The sequence below is a fragment of the Populus alba genome, chromosome 8 (assembly GCF_005239225.2).
Source record: "Populus alba chromosome 8, ASM523922v2, whole genome shotgun sequence".
Lineage (NCBI taxonomy): Eukaryota > Viridiplantae > Streptophyta > Magnoliopsida > Malpighiales > Salicaceae > Populus > Populus alba.
This window is the reverse complement of record NC_133291.1, coordinates 19,496,337-19,522,854: the sequence shown is the minus strand read 5'-3', so window position 1 is coordinate 19,522,854 and position 26,518 is coordinate 19,496,337. Positions and strand designations below refer to the sequence as shown.

The 26,518-nt window shown below is 33.7% G+C and overlaps 1 protein-coding gene across 1 annotated transcript; it reads right to left on the bottom strand.

Moving 5' to 3' along the window:
• Positions 1–260: 260 nt before the first annotated feature.
• LOC118051346 (valerianol synthase TPS1G) lies at positions 261–6,231 on the bottom strand. The gene is made up of 7 exons (XM_035061953.2): positions 5,837–6,231; positions 5,423–5,699; positions 3,243–3,621; positions 2,250–2,468; positions 1,145–1,286; positions 732–983; positions 261–622 (listed from the first exon to the last, which is right to left on the bottom strand). The coding sequence occupies exons 1-7, from the start codon at positions 6,125–6,127 to the stop codon at positions 332–334; spliced, it is 1,851 nt and encodes a 616-aa protein (XP_034917844.1). The 5' UTR covers positions 6,128–6,231; the 3' UTR covers positions 261–331.
• Between the last annotated feature and the right edge of the window lie 20,287 nt (positions 6,232–26,518).

The window sequence follows — 26,518 nt, the reverse complement described above, 5'->3', positions numbered from 1 at the left end:
TTGTCATACAATAAGATCCAATTTTTTGGATTCATTAGGGTTTACCCATTACCTTGAGTGAGGCCTAACGTATACACCTCTTGAAATGAAGATGTGATCTTATCCACCGAACAGACATTGTTATTGGGTGATTTAGTTGGTAAAAAAATTATCGATAAAGTCTGAATTTCACATCGATAGATTTGGTCCGTCAATAAAATTTTTAAACTCCCTTGCAAACACAAGGTAGGATAAGGTGATTCATCTATAACAAAACACAGACCCATAAAAGATCCATAGATGATGTATTGCTAGCTTACACACAACAGGTTTAGCTAGTTTCTATTCAACTTTAAACAGGCGCAGGATGAATGAACAATTGTTCGATGAAACCTTTTGCATGTTCAGGATAGGTATATGCATCCACGTCCTTGTAAAGCGTTTCCGCAACACGTAAATTATTTACAATTCTGATGATGAGCTCCAATGAAACATCTGATGGTTTCATGCATTCCTGATTAATCTCCTTCCAGGCATCTTCTATCATTTGCCGCAATGCCTTCGTTGCTTCCTTTTCTGGAACTCCATATTCCGTCATGTAAATTTGTACGGCAGAAGGGATATGTGGTCTCTTTTGCTCAAACTTCAAAAGTAAGATTTTTTGCAGGTCAGGCAACCAAATTTTTATTTTTTTCTTTCCAAATTAATAATTGCATGTAGGAGCAATACTTCAGACGAGTAACGATACTTACCTCATAACTCAACAGATCATCTGTGACACGAGCAATTATACTTGCAGGTCTATAAATTCTTGGTTTACTTTGCAACCATTCAAATGCGTCAAGACCTGCGACTTTTCCCATTGACATATAGCATACTGTTCCCATTAAATTGATTGCCCCTGTAATAAATGCTTCGGTGAAATACTCGTCTAATGTTGATGGCAATTTATGTTTGTGTAACCACTCAGCCTCTCCATGGTTGCCTGCAATAAATCCCTTTACCTATACATAGCACCACCAACAAATTAACCAATTAAGCTCCGAGGAAATTAAAAAAGCAGTAGTAGTTTCTATTTACACATAAATTAATAAATATTCCCCGAGCGAGGGTCCAGCTCTTTGAAAGCACGTACCAGGGCAAATACTAATCACTGTATTATTACCTCCCTTTTCCCGTAGTGGAGGCTGTACGCTCTTCCTTCGGCGGTGATTTCATCCTCATATTCGGCAAACACATCTAAAATTGCTTTATAAATCGTCTTCAGATAATCAGCTGGTAGATGATCTATTTCTGCATAGTCCCACCTGGAAAAAGGAAAGATTTATTCTCATCATCATGACTATTAATCCTAAGGTCGTCAAGAGATAAGGCAAATGCAAAATTATTTGCTTTTCACGTTCTAAAATGAGTTTACGGTTTTTTTTTTATCCAACTGTCTCAAAATGAATGTCCTCTAACCTAAAATTAACTAAATAATCATGCATAATTCCTTTTATATCCTTCTATTTCAACCAAAAAGTACAGAGTGTAAAAAAAAAGAGTGGTTTTGGAAGTCAGTTTAAAAATAGGTAATGAGGCACTGTATTTATTGTTATTCATTAACCATTGTGGAATAGCATGCACGACACTTAAGGCAAGGAGTAATAAGTTAGTATTAAAAGGCCTCTCTAAACCATACCAAATACCAAAAGATTTTCTTTGAAGTAGAGACTTTTTCCTGAATTCTTTTTCAACGCAAAGTATTCGAATTACATTTGTCCATGTATGGAGCGCGCGGCTATCTAAGGTCACAACATTTGTTCGTTCTCTGATAGATAAAAAAAATTCCTTTTCATTTAAAACTAACAAAACATAGCTTTATACAAAATTACACTTGCAAATTGAACAAAGTTTTATGTCCCATATAAAATTAATTAACTATTGTGTTTTACTTTTCAGATGAACAAATATTACTATTATATTTTTTTCATGCGTTTGGACTTGTTTTCAATATTCACTCAAATTAAAATCCTTCTCTAATCGGATTTTCACCAGGTCATTCACACCTAGATTGGCATATTAAGAATGTTAAGAAAAAACACTACCATTTTGTACTATACCTCTAAGGACGAAATGAGTGAATATGATGAAACAAAATTATATGTATCAAACATATAAGTTATAGTGGCAATATATACAAATAAAAACAGTATAAATGTATGAATTTACCTTCTTCTTTTTAGAATCTAATGAATTAGCTTAGTTGCCAGTATCAAAAATATATATACCTCTCAATTGCCTTTCTAAACAACCGGTGCTCCTCCTTTGTTCCATATGCATCATAGACGTCGTCCACGATAGAAAACAATTTCAGAAGTTTGCCGTGCATCATTCGAGCTCGCGAATAGTGTGGCTCAAAATGCAAAATTACCGTCCATAAGAAGACCTCCGCTACTCGTTTTCTCGCAAAAGTACACATTTCTCCGAGTCTCGCCTCATCATACCACCTGATACACACCCATGCACGTTCATTATTTTCATTCTTATATATACAGCTCCAATCCATTAATGGCAGGCGCACCGTTATGTGCGCGCGCGCGCGTATATTTATGTATGTATGATAATAACAAATAAATTCCCAATGTATTGGGTATTCCACAAATAGGTCCCCCATCTTTACCCTTTTTCTGGACTAGGCTCAACCTTCCAAAGTTATATCCCGTTAATCCCCACATTTTGACTCTATTAGAAAATCCCGTAAAATTGCTTTTAACACTTCCATGTCAATACCAAGCTAAAAATTTGGTATGAAATTTTCCAATCCAAATTGGTTCTTACTCTTTCCACCATTTCTATCCAAATTGGTACTCAAAAAAAGTTTTTTTTTCCCTTCCTTTTTAGCATTAAAACAAGTCCTGAGCATATTTAAAAATGTAACTAAAAGAATAATGTGGAAAAACACTCCAACTAATTGAACAATGTGAAAAATGCTCCATATATCATTGAAGAAATTTGAACCAAGATATTAATAGCTCCCATAAAATAAGCTTTGGGGACCTATGGAATGCAACTTTGGAAGGTGGAGCCTAATCTAGAAAAAGGATAAAAGTATGAGTTAGAGTTTTATTTGTAATTATCCCAAAAAACTTTCAATATACAGAGTACGTAAGAAGAATATGCCAATAAATACGGAGAATGTACCAGCAGCCAAACAACACCCAATGAATTAATTAATATGCATGCTCATTAAAAATGTAAGCAAAATGACAAACACTACTTACTTGTAGAGATCTTTCAGCTCTCGTAGATGCATGTACTGTACCCTATTAAAATCGAACTTCGCAAGCTTTGATAGGGTTTCATTTGGAGATTCTTCGTCTTCGTAGAAGTCGATGAATTTTCTTGCCTCGAGTCTAGGAATTCCTCTGTGCAAGGGCTGTTTTAGGGCACTGCTTATTTGTCTGGTAAGATTATTGGGCAATGATTGAGTTTTCAGAAACGACTCCAAGTGAGTCTTCGTGATGGCAAAGGCTTCATCTAAGATATGCTCTCCTGGAGTACTCAGATGGGTAGCTTCATAAAGGCTTAGCATGCCTTTGGGATCATTGAGCACACTTTCTTTGAACTTACCTTCAGTGTCATGGAATTTCTCGAAAACATCTGATCCACAATCCATCATTACATATTATTAGTTAGCTAGGGTAAAGCTAATGGGTGCTAAAGCCCACCATGTTAATAGACTGAAAGCATATTTTGTTTCAATCACCTTCTCTCATATCTTTCGTGAAAGTAATTGCATGGCAGATGGTTTGGCTAAGCAAGGAGTGCGGAGATCAAGTGAATTTGTTGTCTGGCTTTGAATCCACCATTTTTCTATGGGCTTGCTATTGTTTCTTCTCCCATTATGTCTTTGAGTATTTTCTGTTTTGTTTTTGTTGATGTTTAGTTTCAGCTCATTTGGATGGATTTTGTATGGTTTTCTTTATCTTAAGTTATCCTTAATATGACTTTATGTCATATTAAGATATTGCGTAGCTTTTTTATTCCCGTCAGACTTTGACGCTTATATAATATACACATCTTTCAAAAAAAAAAAAGGAGCAATTAACCCGTTATTATAGGAATAACGAATCTTTATTAGTACCTTTTAAACACCTTTAATTAAAAACTAAAATTCCACTGATATAATCTTTTGTTTTTGAAACATAATTAAAAATAAAAAATAAAGCTAATTCCTTTCTAAAACCGCATTACATGTTTTTTTAACTTCACCCCACTAGCTATCTCACTGATATGAGTATTAATTTCTAAACTGATTATTATTTCACACTTTCTTAAAAAATGAACCGTCATTATTTCTATCTATTAACCACTTTTAAATTTCTTTCAATATAATAATATAGCATTGATATTATGTTTCTATCATGGTTTTTTATTTTATTTTATTGTATGTTAAAATTGATGTGGAAATAAGAAATAACACGTCACTAAAGATTTTTCATAGAAAATAGGAAGAGATATTTTGGCACAAAATATTTTGAAGTATTTACAATTTTTTATGATAAATTATGAATTATATAAAATACAATGCAAGTTCTAATGGAATTTGAAGAACTCTTATAGGAAGAATTAACGCCGCATTGGAAAATTACATTGACACAAACTACTGCCATGTTTGGATACTTCATATTAGGAAATAATGTTTCCACTTTAAAAAGACTGACTATACATAAGTTTTTCCTCAAAAAAATGAAAAAGGAAACCTATAGGTAAGCATGGTATTATTTGTTTTGAGGGTATTTTAAAAAATCATGTAAGTAACTGATGAAACATTTAATTTTATATGGAAGTATGCTGATAAAGGAGTATTAATTGCTCGTTAACAAGTGTTCATGGACATCTATTAGAAAGATCCTGTTAGTTATTATAATCAACATCAACAAATAATGATTTTGGTATTGTTTAATATTTTTGAATTCAAGAACACTTTTAAAGTAATGCAAACTACTCATTTTATCAATGGCTAAAGCTATTTTTCACCCTCACGCCATGAGTGCGGAAGTCATTGAAGCTTTAGCGCTCCTTTAGCACTCAAGATGGCGACCTCACTCTCTTTTATGTCAGTCTTTGTAGAAGGATCGAGATGCCAAGTCCTTAATCTCGACAATGCAGTTCAGGTCCTTCAATGCTAGTCATTCCAATTTAATACTCAAGGATGCGGCTAGACTAGCTAAATCTCTTCAGTCTTATAATTTTACTTTTGTTTGGAGAGCCTGTAATTGGGTGGCGCATGATACTGCGCACAAAGACTGTCACTCGTATAACAAAAACTCTGTACTCCTATGCTGGCTCTGAGATTATTTGGAGGGGCTAACATTTCTTCTTAATCAATGGAAGTATTATCTTTGAAAAAAAATAAAAATAAAAAATCAATGTCGCAGCTAGATATATAGGTACTGACCGACAGACATCTTGTAACCAAATTGTCGGAAAATTCGGAACACAAGTGCGACAGTGTGGAGATGATAGTCTTTTCCATCGAGGAGATGTGGTTGGGCATTAAAGATGTGATTTAGCTGCTCGTCAATGCAACTGTCGAAGTGATACGACAAACCAAGGCGGTATATATTGTTGATCAGCTCAACTTTCTCCACTGGATCATCACTTGGGCTGCTCTTCAACATTTTCTCTACTTCTCCTTTCAGCACTTCAACTAGTTCACTATTTGATTTGTATTTCTGCAACCAGTGAAGAAGAAGAAGAAGAGCGTGCAGACGTGGTCATGAGCAATTAATTTCAGACTACTATAAAAAGGAAAAAGACAAAATATAAGTAGTAATTAGATACATAAAGAGTAAGAGAGGTATATGTTTACCGACTCATCAAGCTTCAATGAAATAAAGCAATCTTCCCATACGTCGGAAGGAAAGTCTGCCGTTGGACGAGAAGGCTCCATCAACACGGCGTTCGTTGATAGATTTGCCCGCAACAGCAACGCTGCTCTATTATAATTAATTGGCGCCGGGATGTTGTTTCTATTATGAGATAAACGACTAAAAGAAACAGAGCGATGATCATCACTAGGATTGCTAAGGGAGATGTTCGCCAATGGGCGGCAGAACATTTGTTGGGTGCCCAAAGTCATAAAATGTAGTGGTGCTGCCATTTTTTATTTCGAAGTGTTGTCAAATAGCTGATCAAATTTTTTGTCTATTCAATTATCCATTTATAGACCACGCCATCTTGTGTGTTGTGTAAAAACAATTTTCTTTCCCCCAAGGATATCTTCGGACCTCTTCTGGATTAAGAGACTAATCCCTTTCGTGGTATCATCAGGCACATTAGAGTGGACTCCGCTACCAAGTGTTCGAACCATATTCGCCACGATGGGTGGTCTAACCCTTTACTGAAAACAAGTTGTTTTAAGGTCAAGTTTAAAATTGGTATGTCATTAACAAAATGCAGTGTGCCAATAACAAATTACATGTCTTGAACAAAATAAAATGCATCCCAGAACAAAAATTAAGTACAAGGATAAAATGTTAAAGCAATAAATTTTGATTTTGTTCTTTTTAGAATTTTTGATTTTATAAAATCATAGAAAAACTAAAAATAAAAAGATGAAAATGACCTAAAAAATGAGTGAATATAAAATCAATGGATGCATATGTTAATAAGAAATGGCAGTGGTGATTATTCTGGTTCACAAAAAAATTATGTGCGAGTCTCAAGCGTGTCTTTTACGTGAATGACAAAAAAAATTGAGGGAGCTCAAATTTTTTTGGTGCTGTTTATAAATATGTGAATATTTCTATGGACGTTTTTGTCCTTGGATCCTAAAACTTGTCGAGGATCTTCAATTTAGTACAGAAAATCCAATAATTTGGAATGCCCAAGAGTGGGCCGGACACTTTCTTTTAGAGTTATGTTTATGTGTTAAAATTTAAAACACAAATAGAGGTAAGCAACACCGAACTGATGCTGAAAAACTGATCCAAACTGAGCATGTACGAATTGTAAAACCGATTCCAAAATCAAATTTTAGTTTTTTTGGATACCAAACCGAACTAAAATTTGGTTATTCCATTTTCAGTTTGGTCATGAACCTGTTAATTGCTTTAACCAAAAACCAAACCAGAGTGCCCGCGCGCGCGCACATACACACCCGAATCAATCTAATTCAGATCAATCATAAACAAAAATTCAAATCCCTGACCCTAATCTAATCATGTGACCAGTCAACCACTCACTACACCGCGGCACCAAGGCACCCGCCACCACCCAAAATCACTGGCGCCACCACTAAGGACTTCTTAGGTGGCCTCCCTCCTTTCTTCTTCTCCATTTTAGTCTTTGTGGATTCTCCAAATAATTACAACCTTGTTTAATGTTTTTCCTTTTTTCCTAGCCAAGGATTAGTAGAGCATGATCAAGCTAATTTAAATATGGGAGATGGTTGTATTTGTTGTGGTTTTAAATCAAAAGATTGGCTTGTGTTTTTTATGATGTATGTTTCAGCCATGGTTGAGAACAAAATAAAGGCCAAGTTTAATGAGATAATCTATTCGGCCAAGTGAAAAAAAAAAAAAAGAAGAGAAAGTTGAGGCCGAGAGTTACAAAAGAAGAAAAGAAAGAAAGAAAAGTTTGTGTCAGAAGTGTTTTTCAATGTTTATATGTTTGTGGGAATGAAAATGATCAAAGAAGTTGAGTTATGTTGTTTAAAGTGAAAGAATGATGTACTTGGATGCATACTTGTGTATTGGTTCTTTGATGTTTTATTTGCTCTACTTCCTTTGATTCTTAACCTTTTCTTTATCCTTCTTTCTTTTTATCTTATCTATAGCCAAGCCCATTACAACCTTGTTAAGACTTTTTGATTCATAAATTGCTTGTATTTTTTTGGTAGTGTATTCAAGATTGAAAAGCAAGTCTATGATAGACTATAGATATTGATTGAATTTGAGAGATTTAGACACATGAACCATAAACACTTGAGTGTTGGAGTGTATACCAATGAAAGGATCTATTACTTTGATATGATATAGATTTACTCTAACTTTCTCATGCTAATTGGTTTGATTCTTGCGTAGGAAGCTATTTCACGACTTTTATGTTTTGGTTATTGTTAACTTATTTCTTGTATATAATGTTTATACTCTTTGAAATTGTTATTGTTGGGTGGTTAGGAGAAAAGTTATTCACTTAAGTGGTTTTTCTTTGCACAGTTTCTTTTTAAATTTTCATTGCACTTAGTTTTGCTTTTCTTCTTTTAATCTTTTCTTTTTCATTTTTGCTTTCCTTACTCGTGGACGAGCAAGAGCTAAGTGTGGGAGAATTTGATACACCCATAATTTATGATATTTTTCATACCTAATCATTAGTCTCTTGTATACATTTTATGTCCAACTATAGCTCATTTTTCATGTTTTCCAATTATTAGAGCTTTGGAGACATAAAATATAAAATGGAAGGAAAAGGACTTGTTCTAGCATTGTTTTTGTGTTTTTGGCAAATTTGACCTTTAGTCCTTCAAGAATTTTTGTCTCAAGATTATTGAAACCAAAAATTCTGAAATTTTGTAGAAACATTCTAGACTCATTGGAGTACTAGCATGAATATTTTCATAATTTGCAGATATGCATATTGGCTGGAAACAATTCCCAAAGTCTAATCGACCTAGACAAAATTCTAGGCGTCGAGAGAGATTTGAGAATCTGATTCGATTTATCATTTCTCACTATTTTTCCAATTCTATGTCTACTTTACTTTTACGACAATGTCTTCTCCAAGAGACGGCACAGAAATAAAGATCAAAGAAGAAGATCTCTTTGAACAATGCCCTAAAGAAGGAAAATTTAGTAACAATACAGACAAACTGCAATGCAGAATTTCCAGATTGAACTTTCGACCTTGTACGACATATTTTGAAAGATCCAACCATTAGATCTTTGCGATTCAAAACTACAATTTCACTAAAACATCTAGCTCGTGTTAAATTTTAAACCTTTCAAGCGTCATGAACAGTGAGCTCACAATTTATGAAAATGTCCTTGGGAATTGCCAATTTTCCAATCCAAGAAAAGTTCAAGTTCTATCATATTTCTACCAAGCCCACGAAGGTTTAAGTAAAGTTTGAGTCCAGAAACAAGCCCAAAATCAAAGTCTAGCAGCCATGTCCTTTCCTAGCCCTAGTTGTCGCGCCTACAAAGGAGAAAAAGAAGCTTCCTACAAAATAATTCCAAAAGTTCTTTCTCTTTTTTTTTCTTGTTTTCTTTTTATGCTAGAAGCACTAACTGGAAAGGGTGGAGTTAATTCATAATTCGAAGTTTTGGGATTGGGAATTTGATGCTAGTTCTAGTGACCAAAGTGGCAGCACTCGAGTCCAAGACAAGCAAAAGGCCAGAATATTTGACATAGATCAAGCTAGTTTAAGTAAAGGGGTACATTCTATGGAGACTACAATTCTAGTAGTACACATTTGCAAGAAGGAGGAAGTTGCAACCAATAAATAAAAATAGTCTTACAATTCCAAGTGGCAGGAGAAATTAATTGTAATTGTCATTGTTTTTATTTTAGTTGGTAGTTATCTAGTAAATAATTGTAATATATATTTCTTTTTATTGTAGAATGTAGGTCTGGATTGGGTAGATTGTAATGAAAAGTTCTTTGATTTGGTGTGATTCCAAAATGAGAGTGATTCTCTAGAGTGATGTGAGGCCACTTGTTTCCTAATTTCTTGCAATCTTTATTTTTCTGCAATAAACTATCAGACTTCTTTCCCTTTATCAATTCTTTCTTTCTGCTATCTTTTCTACTGAATCCCAGAATTGGTAACTTGGTTCTTCTTGATATCGCTTGGCATTAGAATTACCTTGGTTTACGATGTAGAAGTCTCGGTGTTAGAATAGGTTGGTGTATCTAAATTTTTCTTTTTTGTTGGAGGGTGTAAGTTCCAATTTGTCTTCCTCTTCCATGTTAACTTCTTTCTGTTTTTATTCATCAAGAGTTTTTCCACCTCGAAGTTCAATTGCATCTATATTTTGTGTTATTTATGAAGGAGATTGATTCATCATTTGAGCTTCTAATCTTTTTATAGATGAAGCCATTTTCCCTACTTGATTTTCAATGTTATTTGCCTTTTGCTGCAAAGAATTAACATGTTGCTGCAAAGACAAACTGTTAGTACCAAAAAGCTTCATCATCTCCTTAATTTCCTTCCAATCATCATCATTAGACAAACCATTAGTATTTTGGTTTACAAGGTAATCCAGTTGTTTATAGTGGAAAGATTGTTATGAAGAGAATTCAAAAAGGTTAGGATGTCGATTTTGAGGAAGGTAATTTGGGTTACCATAACGGAAATTCAGGTTATCTCTCCATCCAGGATTGTAAGTTTGAGAAAAAAGATCATATTTCCGTTGAGGTTGAGAGTTAAAATAACTACCTCCTATAACATTAAGTTATGCTACTTGTTCATCATGCATCTGAGAACAAAATTTAATAGTGTGATCATTCATGCTGCAAATAGAACAAGTTTGAGAAATAGCACCACCATACATCAAGGATCTAACAAAGGAAGTAAGTTCTTTTTGGCTAGAAGAGAGAGCTTGAATTTGAGATTCTAAGTTAGAACTACTTACCTTGTTTACTCATTTGGTGTAGGCGTCAACTCTTGTACCAAAATTCTTTGAGTTTGTCGCCATGTTGGTGATCAAATAACGAGCATCTTTTGGGGTTTTATCAATCAACACACCACCACTTGCTGCATCAATTATACTTTTATCTTGCAGCATCAATCCTTCATAGAAGTATTAAATAAGTAATTGATTGGGTATTTGATGATATGGACATTGATTGTATAGTTTTTCAAATCGGTCCTAGTATTTGAAAAGAGTTTCACCATGTAATTGTCGAATACCACATATTTCCTTCCTTATGTTTGTGGCTTGAGAAGCAACAAAGTACTTTTCAAGTATAAACACCCAACAAAAAAAAAGTTAAGCCAAAAATGACTCCACCATCGTTAAATCGGCAGCAACACAGTTTTTGACTGTCGATTTCTAAATTGGCAACGACACAGTTTGGCTGCTGATTTTTGAATCGATAGCGACATTGTAAAACCCAATAAAAATTAATGTTGGACCGACCTATTCTAAGGGAAAATTAGAATGAAAACCAATTTAAGATAACCCAAACGGGGGATAAGGATAACCATTGTCCAGCACAAACACCCTACCTCATTTAAGAGGGGGTATAAATACAAGGAGAGATAAAGAGAGAGATAGGGGGCAACTTTTCCTCTTCCCAACACCAGCTGCATGTGTCCAACTGCATGCTCTTCCCCTTAGCTCCTTCCTAAAGAGAGCTGAACCAAACCCAACTACATGTGCCTTCCTTAGGCGTGAGAGAGAGGAGATAGAGCTTCAAAGGAGGCTAAATAGCTTCAAACATGAATGGAGTATAGGCCTAGATCCGTTGGGAAGTTGACAAGAGGGGAGAAACTAAATGAGAGGAATAAAAGGAAGAAAAACCAAGAGAAGAAGGAAGAAATATTGTCAAGCCCTTCCCAAAACTATTTAGATTCGTGAGGTATGCACCATGACATTTCTCCATCTGTTCTTGAGTACTTGGAAATGAAAGGAAGAAGAAAACCTTGAGGGAATGTCCAGAATTTTTACACCAAATATTAAAGAAAAAACTAAGCTAAAACAAGGGATAAAAAATAAGGATGAATAAGTGATCTAAACTGATGTGCGGTGAATGATTCGAAAATCGGCAACAATGATTCTAACGAAAATGGATGAAGGATGAGTCTGGTTGTGTTGTCTTTCTTGTGGTATTTAGGATGGATTGTCGTGATTTAAGGTAAATAAGATGGAGGATAAACTAGAATAATACTTTGATAAGTCGATCTGGATGCCACAAAGATCAATCTAGGATTTCGACGCCACACTCTTTGTGATTGAAGAGTGATAAGTCAGGTAGGGTTCTTCACAAAAATGAATTTGGAAGAAAAACTCTTAATTCTTTGAATTAAGTTTCAAATCTTGGCCAAAAGTGTTTATTACATATTCTAATACATATTTATCTTTGGAACATCCCTCCAAAGTTAGGTGAATTCAACATGACAGAAGTCAAGCCTAAAAACTAGACTTTTAATAAAGTAAGTAGACAAATTTAACTAACACACATTTTTTTTTTACATTTCTAAAACATAAGCAGACCAAATTTAAAACAGCCATAACTTTTGACACAAAAGTTCAATGCAATCATGGTTGGACAATCTAGAAAGATCACATTCTGAACTTGAATTTTACCTACATAAATCTTGTTTTCACATGCATTGGATGACTTCAAATTCGGGTTCAAATCCATCTACTGTTCTGACCGTAAACAACATCAATTCCTTCACTTGCATTATCAATCCAAATACAAGTGGCCCAGCATGAAAAGAACCATTAAAGGCTTTTCTCTTCTCCAAGTTCCAATTGTAGGCAAATAAGCACCCTTGAACCAATTTCAAACTGATTGCTAATTTTTAACTCTGACGCAGCTTCAATCATTGCAATTTGATTCGTCATGGCCCGTTGTAGTTGTTTTGCTCTCGCTCTTGTCATTGGACCATCTGCACCCTCTTGCATATTAGATTCAGCTTTACAAGATGGATTATAATTCCCATGATGCACATCATAAACCCAGAACATTCAACAAGAGAGATGGACAATTTTGAATACACAAACCTAGTAAGAGAACCAGCCATACTGAGGGCTGGATAGATTCTGAACTTAAGTAACCAAATGCATAAATGATGATCTTGTTAGAACTCTAGAGACATACTTGAACCAAAAACATAATCATACATGAGTTAATGATGAAATTTATGCATATTGAGTTGTTGAAGTTATATGTAAATATGTTAAACTGATGTTAAGTGTAAATTGGTGTTGTTAATAAACCTTGAAAGGCATGTTGCAGCTGAAACATGAATTGCACTAAATAATGCTTTGGTTTTGTTGGTGTGATGAATGGACATAGGTAGTAGTGAATCAAAGAATAAATGTGTATTTGTGAATTGTGATTGTAAATATGCTTGTGATATAATATGATGAATTGTATGTACAAATTTGGGAGTGTTGGGTAGTAATGTTTTGGCCAAGAAGGGAGAGATAAACCATGAAGAAATAGAGTGACAAGAGCTGAATTAGAAATAGAACCCTTATGTGTTGTAGAATTATTATGAGTTGTGTTAATGCATTGCCAAGTTACAATTGAGAATGTAAAAGTGTGTTGTTGTAGCAATGCTAAATGCTGATATTGGAAAAAATGATTTGGGAAAATCTTGTTAAATGAACATGTGTCGATGTTTGTGTTGGTTATGATGAATGATAAATGAAGTGTCATTTGGTGAGGTTCTATGTTGATCTAGGTTAAGAAACATTGGTAGAGGGAAGCCTAGCATAAGCCTTATGCTTGGTCGAAGGAAAGAAGTGAAACCAGAAATGACTCCATTATCATTGTCGATTTCTTAAATGGAAGTGAACAGGGTTGCGTTGATCATTTCTGAGTCGGCAACGACTCAATTTTCATCAATAATTTCGGTGTTAGCAGTAAATTAGTTCTCATTGCTAAAATGTGGTGTCAACAACGAATTGGTTCTCACTACCGCAATGTGGTGTCAGTAGTGAATTGATTCTCGTTGATGAATCTACGTTCTAGTGAATTAGTTTGCTAGTGAATCTGCATCACCATCGAACCAGTTCCGTTGACAATTCTACGTTTCAACAAATCATTTCGCTAGCGAATCTGTGTCACTAGCTAACCAGTTTTTGCTAACTAATTTTTGCAGTAGATTTATATATCTGAATTGGTTCAGTGATTAAAATGATTACATTATGTGATTGTGTAATATGTGGAACACTTGAATGTGAACAAGTGGATTCTTGAAATATGTATGGTGATGAGTCATCTGATTTCAGAATGCAAATGTGCTAATTTGTGCCATTGATGTATTAGGTGATGCGACTGGGATTGGACCTTCAACAAAACAAGGACACTCCATAGAAGGAACAAGTACCTTTCTTTTATATAATGTTAATGTTCTGAAATTACTTGTTTAAGGATGATATATTATTTCATTGTGAAGAATATGAAACTGATCATGAAATGTTGATTGAATCATTGATGAACGTTAAACCGACAATGAAATGTCAATTGAGTTGTTGATGAATATTAAATCCATTATGAAATGTTGATTGAGATATTGATTAGTTTCGGTTAATGGCATCCGAGATGGACGACCGTGTTGTGATTGATGATTAGCTTCGGCTAATGGCATTCAAGATGGATGACCGAGTTGTGATTGAGGTTTAGCTTCGGCTAATGGCTTTCGAGATGGATGATCGGGTTATGTTTGATGATTAGCTTTGACTAATGGCACGTGAGATGGATATCGGGTCATGATTGATGATTAGCTTTGGCTAATGGCACTCGAGATAGAGGACTAGGTCACGTTTGATGATTAACTTTGGCTAATGGGAATCGAGATGGATGGCTGAGTTGATATTGATGATTAGCTTCGGCTAATGGCATCCAAGATGGATGACCACATTGTGTTTGATGATCAACTTTGACTAATAGCATCTGAGATGGATGAACAAGTTTATTATGATGATTGGCTTCAGCTAATGATATCTGTAGAAATGACGGGTTTGATTTTGTGATTAGTTTTGATTAATGGCATCCGAGACGGATGACCGAGTTTAAATGTTGCGATTAGCTAAAGCTAAAAGTATCCAAGGTGGATGACCGGGTTAAGGTGAAGTAATTAACCCCGATTGATGTAAAACTTTGGCCCCACAACTCCTACAGAGAGGTTAGGGCGTGGGAGAGAAAAATACTCTTAACAAAATAATAAGAGATGTGCAATGTATAAAAAAAGTAAAAGAAGGAATCTATCCATTCTAAGTTAATAACGAAAAGTAACGATAACGTACTTCTAGTAGTTTATTATCATGTTAGATTATTTACAATTCTTTTATCCATATTTTTTTGTAAAAGGGAAATCACACAATCAAGGGGTGTAGGAAAGCTTGTTCCACGGGTTCACATATTTTGAAAGGTGGTATGTAATAGTATGTCGTAGGTGTTATGTTGAATATTTTCCATTCAATACTTTTGTAAGGACTTGTAATGAAAACTGTAATGGAACACGGATATGGATGTGGGAACATGTAGATACAATGTTATGAATATATTTATCTGGTATTCTCTTTTATGAGGATGTTGTGTTGTCAAATCACAGGAGGATCGTATGAAAGAAAGTACTAGTTGTGTAAAATTATCGTTTACTACTCGTGTATAAACTTGTGTTGATAACGAGGCTATAATAAGAATACAAACTCATGAGTATGTCAATATGATGTAATGTAAATGTATGAATATAAAAATATAATATTATAGGCATGTGTATTGAGTATCTGTCTTATGAGAATATTAATTTATGAAAATTGTATTCATATGATGTCATGATAAGGAAGGGAACCTAATTACTAATTCATGGAATGTCATTATAAGACATATCAAGAACTTAAAAAAAATTCCACTAATTTTGGCTTTAAAAAAGCCGGGTCATTACATCAAGGAACTTTCTTTTCAAGTCGTTCCATGTGCAAATAGATCCAGAGGGCATAGAAAAGAGCCGCTTTTCAGCCACCCCTTTCAAAGTGAAAAGAAAGGCTTTCAATTTAACTTGATCCTCCTCCACTCTTTGTGGTTTCATTCCATTACACACCATATGGAATTTCTTTAGATGCGGGTGACTACGAGATAATTAAAAAAAGGTAATAAGTGTATTAAACTAGATTGAAGCTCAAAATTAACATCATTAACATGAATACACAAAGGTTGGTTGTCAAGATTTGGAGCGGCAAGCTCCTTAAGTGTTCAACACTTTTGGATAGCCATCTCAAAGTGATTTTTGATTGATGAAGTTGATGACGATGATGGTGAGGTGTTTGGATCAGTATAGATTCTATCTAGTGAGGATGATTCTCCTTCTTTAAACATAGGTTGAAAAGGAGGGTTAAACGAGCAAGTTTTCTCCTCTAATTCTCGGGTTTGATGAGGATTGTGAAGGGGTGATCGAATCGGAGATTGATCAAGATGAATGGTAAAACATGATTAGAACTCTTCGATCTCTTGTTGCTCAAGAGATTCGAACATATACCAACAAAACAAAGTAAAAACAAAAACAAAGACAAAAACAACTTGAAAAGAGATATGTTTCAGTTAGTTAACAAGTTCGATTGGTTTTAATTATCTTGGTTTGGTTCCTTGACAACGACACCAAAATTTGATAAGATGTCGTTAGGCCTATCAAATTAATTTCCTAAAAATACTAATTAGGTAGTATAACAAAGTAGGGTGTCGATCCTATAAGGAACCAGTATAGGATGGTATTAAAACAAATCAAACAAAAACAAAAAAGAAAACTAATCAAATAGATCAATATGATTTTGCGAACTTCACTGAGAGGTAAGAATCCTAAACTCCAATTGTTACAAAAAAAATTTTGTAATTATGTAAAGTCTGTGACATCCTAACATCGCGACGACCTTAAAAATTTAATCTGGATTGGAAAAAGAACAAATATCTGACATCTTGTTCTTTTGATGGGGAAAGGTTTTGTTTAAGGAGTCGCCACCAAGTATTATAGTCAATAGGAACTCTAACTAGTCAACAGAGATTTTATGGTTCGGGACTGGTTGTTGCTAGAGAAGGTATTAACACCCCTAACGCACCCTACCTGAGGTAAGCTGCATTGCTGGTTTTGTCTTAAATTGCTAAAAGTTTGTTGGTTTGTGATATGATGGTTTACTTGTAATATTCCTAACTCTGACGCCAATGAATATTCAACTAAAGATACTTCCAACTCTGGTGTTGGTAAAAATTACGTAGTTATAAAAACAAAATAAATTTAAATCATTTACTTGACTCCTAGCTCTAATGTCAGTAAATAAACAAATAAAATAAGTTTCTTTTTCTATGCATACACATGTTTTTTTTTTTTTACTTTTTATTTATGTAGCTAAATAAAATAAAATAAAATAACTTTTAAATCAGTATTTTTATTCATGACTCTAGCGTTAGTGAATAAACTAATAAATTTATTTTTTTTATTTATTGCATGCACATATATATTTTTTTTTTTATTTCTTGGGCTGAATCCAACTCAACCCATATGGGGCTAGGCTAGATCCAGCCAGCCTAGCAGGTCACTAGCCCCAGCCCGACAGGTCAGTGACCTGGCTGGGCTAAGTCAAAGGCACACGTGAAGTAACTTCACGCATGTTGCACAGTGCAAAGGTAATTAAATTACCTTCGCACAATGTTTATGAACAAAATATGTAGAGAATGAAAGGAGAAAGGAAAGGGCGTACCTGCTTCGGGAGGCGATGAAGATGGTTGTAATGCTGGTGGTGACTCTCGTCTATTGCTTTCTTCCTTCTGTGTCCACTGTCTACTTTCATTTTCCAACAATTTCTGAGATGATGAAGGAGCTAATAAGATGATGCAGATGCCAACTTTCTGTGGAAAATAATTTATGGGTCGTTCTTTTTTCTACAGGGATGAAGACAATGGCAGGGCCAATCCTTGTCTCTACGTTGCTCCTCTGTTTTTCTTTCCTTCTCATCTCTGTGTTTTTTGTTCTGTTTGTTTTCTTTGTTTTTCTTTCCCCGTGATCTCTCTACTTTTTTCTTTTTTTTCTTTGTCTCCCTTCTCGTTGCCTTTCTTTGGCTTTTATAAAGCCAGAGACAGCCTTGGTGGTGATAACGGTCGGCCTCCTAAATACCCTGTAACTGACCCTTTAAACACCTTCAATGACGAAACGTAAGTGTTAGCTGCAAATTGTTGAAACAGAGGAAGAAGACAATGAACAGTTGTCTAAGAAACGGCTTTGTTTTCCATTCAACTGCTATTTTTTATTTGGTCCATGAAGTTTTTAGTTCACAAAATGACAGTAGATATTTCCAGATTTCATTCGCTTGTCAATTTCATGACTACCACAACTCATTTTCACTAGAAAACATTATTAGTGCAAGTTATATATATATAACTTGCACTAATAATTCATACACATGTTTTTTTTTTACTTTTTATTTATGTAGCTAAATAAAATAAAATAAAATGAAATACAATAAAATAAAATAAAATAAATTTAAATCAATATTTTTATTCAATTAAGTCCTGAACTTTTTAATTCTTCAATTAAGCTCTTGATTTGGATACTAAAACTAATCCAAAGTTTAATTAAATCCTAAAACTTATTTTCACTAGCGAAAATTATTAAAAATCCATGGTTATTCTAGTTCAAAAAATGACAGTAGATATTTCCAGACTTTATTCGCCTGTCAATGTCAATTTTATAACTACCACAACTCATTTTCACTAGAAAAAATTATTAGTGCAAGTTATATATATATATAATTTCATTGCCTCCTATGCAACAACTACTACAATAAAAACTTTTGTATTATTTTTTTATTATTATTATATATAATAATAAATATTTATTAGAAGTCCATGGTTACTATAGTTTACGAAATGACAGTGGATATTTCCAGACTTCATTTTCCTCCTAGTTCTATAGCTATTGTCATAACCCGATTTTGACCCATTGACTTTTAATTTAATTTTTACAGGGTTTAAAATGTAAAATTAAAAGATCAAAGACTTATTTTGATGAAAAGTGTGATTTGTCAACTTGCGTGAAAATTAAGGACTATAATGTGCTTTTGCCATTCTATTGTTATCTTTGAGATAATCCTTAGTTTCGAAATAATTCTTATCTTCAAGATAATCCTTACCTTCAAGATAATGATAGTTGTCTGATTTCGAATTTGATTCTAATTCGAACTTCAAAAAACAGAATGAGTTTGATTGAGACTTTACTTCTTACAAGCGATGAGACTCTTACACTATAAATACTGATCCTAGTCTATGCGGAAAAAAAAAGACGATTGGAGAGAAACCTAGAAAAAAAAAAAGAGAAAAAACCCCAAGAGAAGCCATTACCCGAACCCTACGAAATATTTACAAAAACAGAGGGGGCACGGCAGAATCCTAGACTAGCCGCCGCTGCCCCCCCCCAGCTTTTTCCTCTGTTCTTCCCTGGTCTAAAACCAGCCATACCTTCCCCCTCCTCGGCCTTTTCCTTTTTCATCCTCCCCGCTCTCACTCTCCCCATTAACCATCATCCTTCATCTCAGCCTCTCCATGCATTGTGAGCATGCATCAGCAACCAGCAAGGCGCGCCTCTTCCAGCCAACAGCAGCAGAAGAACTCCAGCAATTCCAGCAAACTGCACACGCCGCTCCTTCCCCCCTCAAACAAGAAAAACTACACACTTGTTCTACCTTCCCCATCACTGTCCATCTCTCTGCCAAGACCTCCTCACAGGAAGGGAGTTCACGAACAGACTGTTAGACGCAACCCCTTCCTCCTGGATCAGCAATAGCAGCCCCAGCTAGCATGCATCAACCATAGCAGCAGCAACCATCTCTTTTCAGTAGAGGCAGGGCGGACACGAACAGGAGACTAGGAGAGAGTGGACTGAAGACACAAACCAGAGAATAAAAAGACTGAGGAGAACGAACAAAAAAGAAAAGAAACCACAGGAGCATACAACATAGACAGAAACGGAGAAGGAGAGAAGGTAGCTTTGGCAAACCAGCATACCTTCGCCATCGTCTTCGTCATCAAGCTCCAGCATCAGGCAGACTCCGAGAGAGAAAGTGAAAAACAGGAAGAAGCAGAGCAGAGAGCGTCCGTTCAACCAACTTAACATCTTCATCGCCAACGTCTTCGGCTGCGCCTCCCTGCACAGGTAAGTTCTTTGCATTTTCCCTTTCTGCATTATAATTCACGCTACAGTAGCTGTGAATTATAATTCACTTGCTATTGTAGCAAGTGCTAGCCCAAAAAAAAAAAACAGAAAAATAAAAGAGATAAAAAAATAAAAAAAAATGTGTATGCACGAATAAAAATAATGTTAATTTATTGGTTTATTCACTGACGCCAGAGTCAGGAATAAAAATACCATTTAAATTTATATTATTTTTATTCGTTGTATTTTATTTTATTTAGCTAAAAAATATATATATATATATATATGTGCATCGTAAAAATAAATTTATTGTTATTTATTTATTCACTGGCGCCAGAGTCAGGAAAAAAAAATATTGATTTAATTTATTTTCTAGCTACGTAATATTTACCAACACCAGAGTTGGAAATATCCGTAGTTGAATATTCACTGCCAGAAATCCATTCTTTCCAAAGATTTAATAAACTTTTTTAGGGCCGCTACGCGATGTCGGGTGCGACAGCTATCACAACTCATTTTCACAAGGAAAAATTATTAAAAATCCATAGCTATTCTGGTTCATGAAATGATAGTAGATATTTTCAGACTTTATTCGCCTGTGAACTCCATGACTATATATATATATATATAAAATGGACCATGGCTGGACCACATAAAGACGAAGTTTGTGCCAAATTTATGGCAACACATGAAGGACATTCTCAGGTTGACCACCACATCCAGCACCTAAAGGAGAAGGAACCATGCCACCCCATATCTTTCATCGGCAAGCAGCCTATTCCAACTAAGAACTTAATGCTTCTGAGCAGCCTGGACCATGGCTGGACCACTGCTATTTTTCTTTGACATATGCACACAATGATAAATATATATAAAAAGAGTAGATAAGACCTATATGAACGTAAAATTATTGGCTGCATCTGTGAAAGAGAAATGCTAGTGGTCCAGCCATGGTGTATCCTGGTTCACGAAAAACTTATCGAGAGAATTGAATGGGAGAGCGATGGTTCCCTGCTTTATTGATTTTTTTTTTTATTATATATAATAATAAATATTTATATTGGTAAAACTAAAAACATAAATTAGAAAAATCTAGTTTCAACCATTAAAATTTAATTTTGTTACTGAAAAATTATTTTGAGATACCAAAAATATTTTTTTGACCAGTACCAACCTGGTGGACCAAGTTCTGACCGAAAATAACGGTTTTAACCTAAAATGACTGGAAACTTATTTTTTATCCTGATCGACATGGTTTGATCTATATTGACTCGGTGATCTTGGTTTTGACTGAAAATGACGGTTTTGACCCAAAACAGCCCGAAACTCATTTTTTACCCTGGTCGACACGGTTTGATTCGTATGGACTCGGTGGACTTGGTTTGCACTGAAAATAACGGTTTTTACTTGAAACGGCCCGAAACTCATTTTTTACCCTGGTCGACATAGTTTGATTCATATGGACCCGGTGGACTCCTTTTTTTATGAAAAGAGGCGGTTCATCCGAGAAAAATATATTTTTGAATTTGAAAATTTTTCTTTTATTTTTTTAAATAAAAAAAATAACATTCAAATTTTTTTTGATGAATTCAAAATCGGATTATACCACCACCTACTAATGTACTAAAAGAGTATTTGGAAATATTGTACAAACCGCATTACCTCAATTTTTAATTTTTTTTTTTGCATAAAATGAATTTTTTTATATATTTTCGGATTGTTTTGATGTCATGCTGATGTCAAAATAATTTTTTAAAAATAAAAAAGACTTTATTTTGATACATTTCTTAGTAAAAAATACTTTGAACTATTATCGCTACCGCAATGTCAAACAAATTCTAAATGATAAAAAAAGTTTGGGATTTTAGCTGGTCTTTACATCTTGTTCTTGTTTGGCAAATTCTGCATAGTAAAGTGAAAGGATCTCTTGTATATATGGAGGAGAGAGAGACAATGGTCTTTTTATTGTTCTTTTTTAACCTTTTCTTAATTAGCAAAGCAATAAAAAAAATGAAATGGAAATAATAATAAAAAAAGCTTTTGAAAAATGACGCATGTGTTTTTTAGAAAAGAGAGAAAAAAATGGGCCAAAATAGAATTTGTTACTTTTATACTCAGGGACCAAAATTGAGTATACGAACTTCAGGGACCAAATGAAAACACACGGAAAGATGAAAAGGAAACAACAAGTGCATTAGCGTCAAAACATTGTTCATATCCTCATAATGATGTCGCTAATATCCCACAACAAACCATTTCAAGGGGCATTTTTGCCATACCACTATTGCAATGCTACAATACATACGCTATAGTAACGGGCAAATAAGATAATTTACTGTTTTACAAATGAAATGATGTTGTTTTTTGAAGTACGACTAGTAACATAAAGTAATTTGCAAACTTAAACTTGAATGTAAATAACTTGTGTGTTTGGTTAACCTATTTTTAGGTTCGGTTCTCAAGATAACCATAACCTATTTATATAAATTTATACAACAAAATTCATTCAAATAATTGAATGAGACAAACATAAATTATTCGTAAAAGCATACATATAACATCCAAAAAAATATATCTTAAACCGATATAAAATAAAAATAGTCCTAAAAAAGAAATTATATTCATTTATACTGCTATCAATGGATTCTGTGATCGAATAGCACTAGACCGAATTAGTCAATATGAAAGAATCATTACAAATAGTATCAAACCAGAATTATTAGAAGAACTCCAAAGTGGGTTCACTGACAGAAAAAAGAGAGAACTAGGATGCCTTAAAGGTAGGGTAAATAAAAAACATCATAAATAAAAAAGAAAATAGTTGTCCAGCCCTTACAAGGCATTAGAAGAGGGTCTAGAGCCTGCTTTACACCCAAATCTCCTTTTGGACACTCAAATAAATAAAGCATCCTATAAAAATCCATACTAGAATATAAAAAAAGAGAAAGTATTTGACATTAGTCTTCAAAAAGATAAATAGAATGATAGAATGATCGAGTGTTATACATAAGCCACGTCTAAAGAGGAAAAAGAATAAAAAGAGTTAGACTAGCTATTTCTTTTATAATTGGAATTTAAATTAAAAAATAGTTTGTTATTTAGGGCATACAAGTTCAAAGCGAATAATAAAAAATAAAAAACACCTTTTCTTCTAAAATCATTAAATATTGTTTGATCCTAATAAAATCAAGAAATAATAATAAAAAACTAAAACAAAGCATCTTTTTTTTTTTCTTATTGCAACTTTAGCATAGAAAATGCAATCAATATCATAGTTAAAAAATCATATTATAAAAAAGCAACCATATAAAAAATTACAATCCCACAGTCCAATGCCGAATCAATTCATTTATCATTCATTCCTAATAAATAAAACTACTTTTGTACAAGACAACATTATTACATGCTCATTATTTATCAGAATCTAATATTATATATTTTTAAGAACTTGTACTTCTTGCTTATTTATAACCTATATCATGAATACCAAAGTTAAAGTTGATATATATATGTGACATAAAAAGACTAAGATGTAGGATTTCTTAAAAATCATGTTTTACATTTATTAGTTTCTTTGATTAATCTCTCAATGATTAAATTATTTCAGTCAATACTTTTTTTGATTAACAATTCAATACTTCTATCAATCACTTATACACATTAATACTTCAATATCATAGCTGACACAACTAAATATTGATATCTTTTTCCAAGTGCAGGAGTGTCGAAGTAATAAATAACTCGGCAAGACCGGTGTCGAACCATAGGGAGGTTAACGATATAAATTATAAAACAACAACAACAATAATAATAAGAGCTTTGAGTTGTAATATTAATAGAAGGATTAAACAATGATAAAAACAATTGTCAAGGTTAGAGGATCCACTAATAGTATTTCAAACAAGTATAGTATAAGCTCTTATTATTCAACTGGAACCCACACACAAAGGAGGTTCCAATCAGATTATAAATTATTAATATGATTACATTAGTTATCTTATTCGAATAATGCTAATACTTGTAAATATTGTCAGGTATTCATGAATATAACTTATGTTAACAACAAATCAAGTTTCTTTCATAGCATAGGTGTAGGTTATACCATACGGTTGGGCTATGAAAGTGCCAAGCATTTGTTGTACCAAATGTTATACAACACAAATCTAGATTAATATTTTAACAAGCAAAGTATTAAAAGTGAACAAGATAACAAATACATAACATGTTAGTATCAAACATTAAAGTTGATGTTGAGTTTACACTATACTTATTCTTACACTATCAGTGTAACCTTTTCACCTTGACATAATAAACTTAACTAAACATTATGACAGAGAGAAACATAAATAAATAACATAATAACATAAATAAGATATAAATTAACTAAGTAAAGGAAAGGAAATGAAAGGTATAAACAAGATATTAATGAAAGCAAAACTTAAGCATTAGAAAAAATATAAAGAAAGAGAGTAAGAACATGATCTTAATCTGAAAAACCAAGATGCCTAAATGCATGGCAAATGCCTCCTTTTATAGGCCAAAATTTAGAACAATTGATTTGATGACTAATTGTTGAGTGGGTGACCAACTCTCAACTCTTGACTTGGTGAAAATCCTTATCTTTTTGTCTGAACAAAACGTCATTGCTAACATCAGAATTTGAACCAACTTTACTCATGAAAGTTCTAGGAAATTATCTCAACTTTCTAGGAAAAACAATTGAGGTCATTTGGACTTCTAGAACTCGAGATATGGGTTGAACACTGAATAGTGTCTGGGTTGTAGGGCAGATTCGGACTTCTCCGTTGTTGCTATAATTTGGACTTAAAAACGGCCTTTTTAAATCCTGGACTTACATGAAAGTTTTAGGCCAATGTCTCACCTTTCCACCCATATAAAGCAGACCTAAATCTGAGATCTACAGCTTCAGATATGACCCAATTACCGAACAGTGTTCCAGTTTGGACTGCACCAGCATCTTTTTTCTAAGTTTGGCCCTCTCTTTGTTCTTTCAATTTCAATACTTAAACTCATCAATCAATCCTTTCATTTACGTGATAGGCCTACATTTAAGATGAATATTTACCATAAATTAAGGTATCCTATACTATCAGACTTGTTATTATAAAACATGCTTTAGTTAAGGAATTATTGATACTTCAAGTGCAAAATGCTGATATAAAACCTAGATAAAAATGCACTTTTAAGTACTAATCAATAACCACTTAAATTATGTCTAAATATATGAAATTTGTGTATACATCATGTTCAGGTTCAAATTTAAACCTATAAATTAGGTTATGTTCAGTTAATCTAGAACCATAAGTTAGAAACCTAAACCTGAGCTTTTCAGGTTTGGTTTGAAGCGAACGTGAACTCAAGTTTGATTAACCTACTTTACAAATTCGATTCATGCGGTTCAGGTCAAGTTCACATGTTTGCGGTGTTTTTTAAAACCTCTAGTGGTGGAGGCAGAGGCGAAAAACATTTTGATAGCATGATGTTTGTGTTGGTGTGCATTGGTATTATCCCTTGCTGGAGCCGTAGTGGGCTTGCTCAATATTTTATTTGTATTTCTTTCTTTTTGATTGTTTAATCATCATTAATAAATCTTACTGGAAAAATAAAAGGCAGGATATTACATGAAAATAGCAAAGGAAAACACAAATCTGCTGATTACCGAATAATTAGGTAGCTGTCTTGAGGCATGCCTATGTCACTTTCCTTGGACAATATGTGCCTATCACAGGTAAATATGGTGCAACGATTCAAAATTGTGTTATAGCAAACCATCTTAGTGATACATCAAGCCTAGTTGCCCTACCATATCTAATAAGCATGCACTACCTATAAGATGTGAAACTCTACACAAAATTTAGCACCTCTTACTCAAAAAAGAAGAATAAGAAAGTGATAATTTTATGGCGAAGAAAAGTGGGAGAGGATATCGATATATGTAATGAGAGCTAGCTAGTAGATATTGTTATTCATACTATTGCACAAAACATGTTGTATATATAGGCTTGGAAGAGTTGTTAAACACTTAGAAATTTCATGAGTTGCAAGGTCATTTTTTTTAAAGGCCAAATGGTATATAAGAAAATTTATATTGCTTTCAATTCCATCGATAGGTCAACTAATTCAAGCAATGGTGCAAAAAAAAACATTTAAGTGAAACAAATGTTCTAGCTACATAGAGTAACATAAGACGTGTATAAAAATAAACATGTAGCAAACAATATAAGAAATAATAGCCATCATAAATATGCAGACTTGAATGTGTATGGCAAGGAGGATAATGGTCAAGCCATGAAATCATATGTATGTTTTTTTTTTTTTTTTTTTTTAATTTCATGTGTTCAAGGACTTGAAAAGGAGCCATGAAATCATGTGTATTTTAAAAAAAAAAAATTCATGTGTTAGGTTCTTTCTAATAATTTTGCATTGTTGAAATCTCATGTTTATAAAAAATTCTTCAACAATCCCCCACTTATTTTTATAAAAATATAAGTCATTCATTCGAGTAAGGAAACGAATAATATGTATAATAAAGGTGTTGATAGCTTGAACCCTTAGTTAGTGTTTCAATAATATTGCTCTTAAGCCAATTGTGAACAATGTCTTGAACTCAGGCTTTAATATGGGAGACAAATATTGTATCATACACATTAT

Coding starts and splice junctions, on each gene's coding strand:
- LOC118051346 (XM_035061953.2), bottom strand. CDS start 6,127: ATGGCAGCACCACTACATTTTATGACTTTGGGCACCCAACAAATGTTC. Junction 5,700..5,836: donor CATTGAAGCTTGATGAGTCG/GTAAACATATAC, acceptor CACTGGTTGCAG/AAATACAAATCAAATAGTGA. Junction 623..731: donor ATGATCTGTTGAGTTATGAG/GTAAGTATCGTT, acceptor TTACTTTTGAAG/TTTGAGCAAAAGAGACCACA.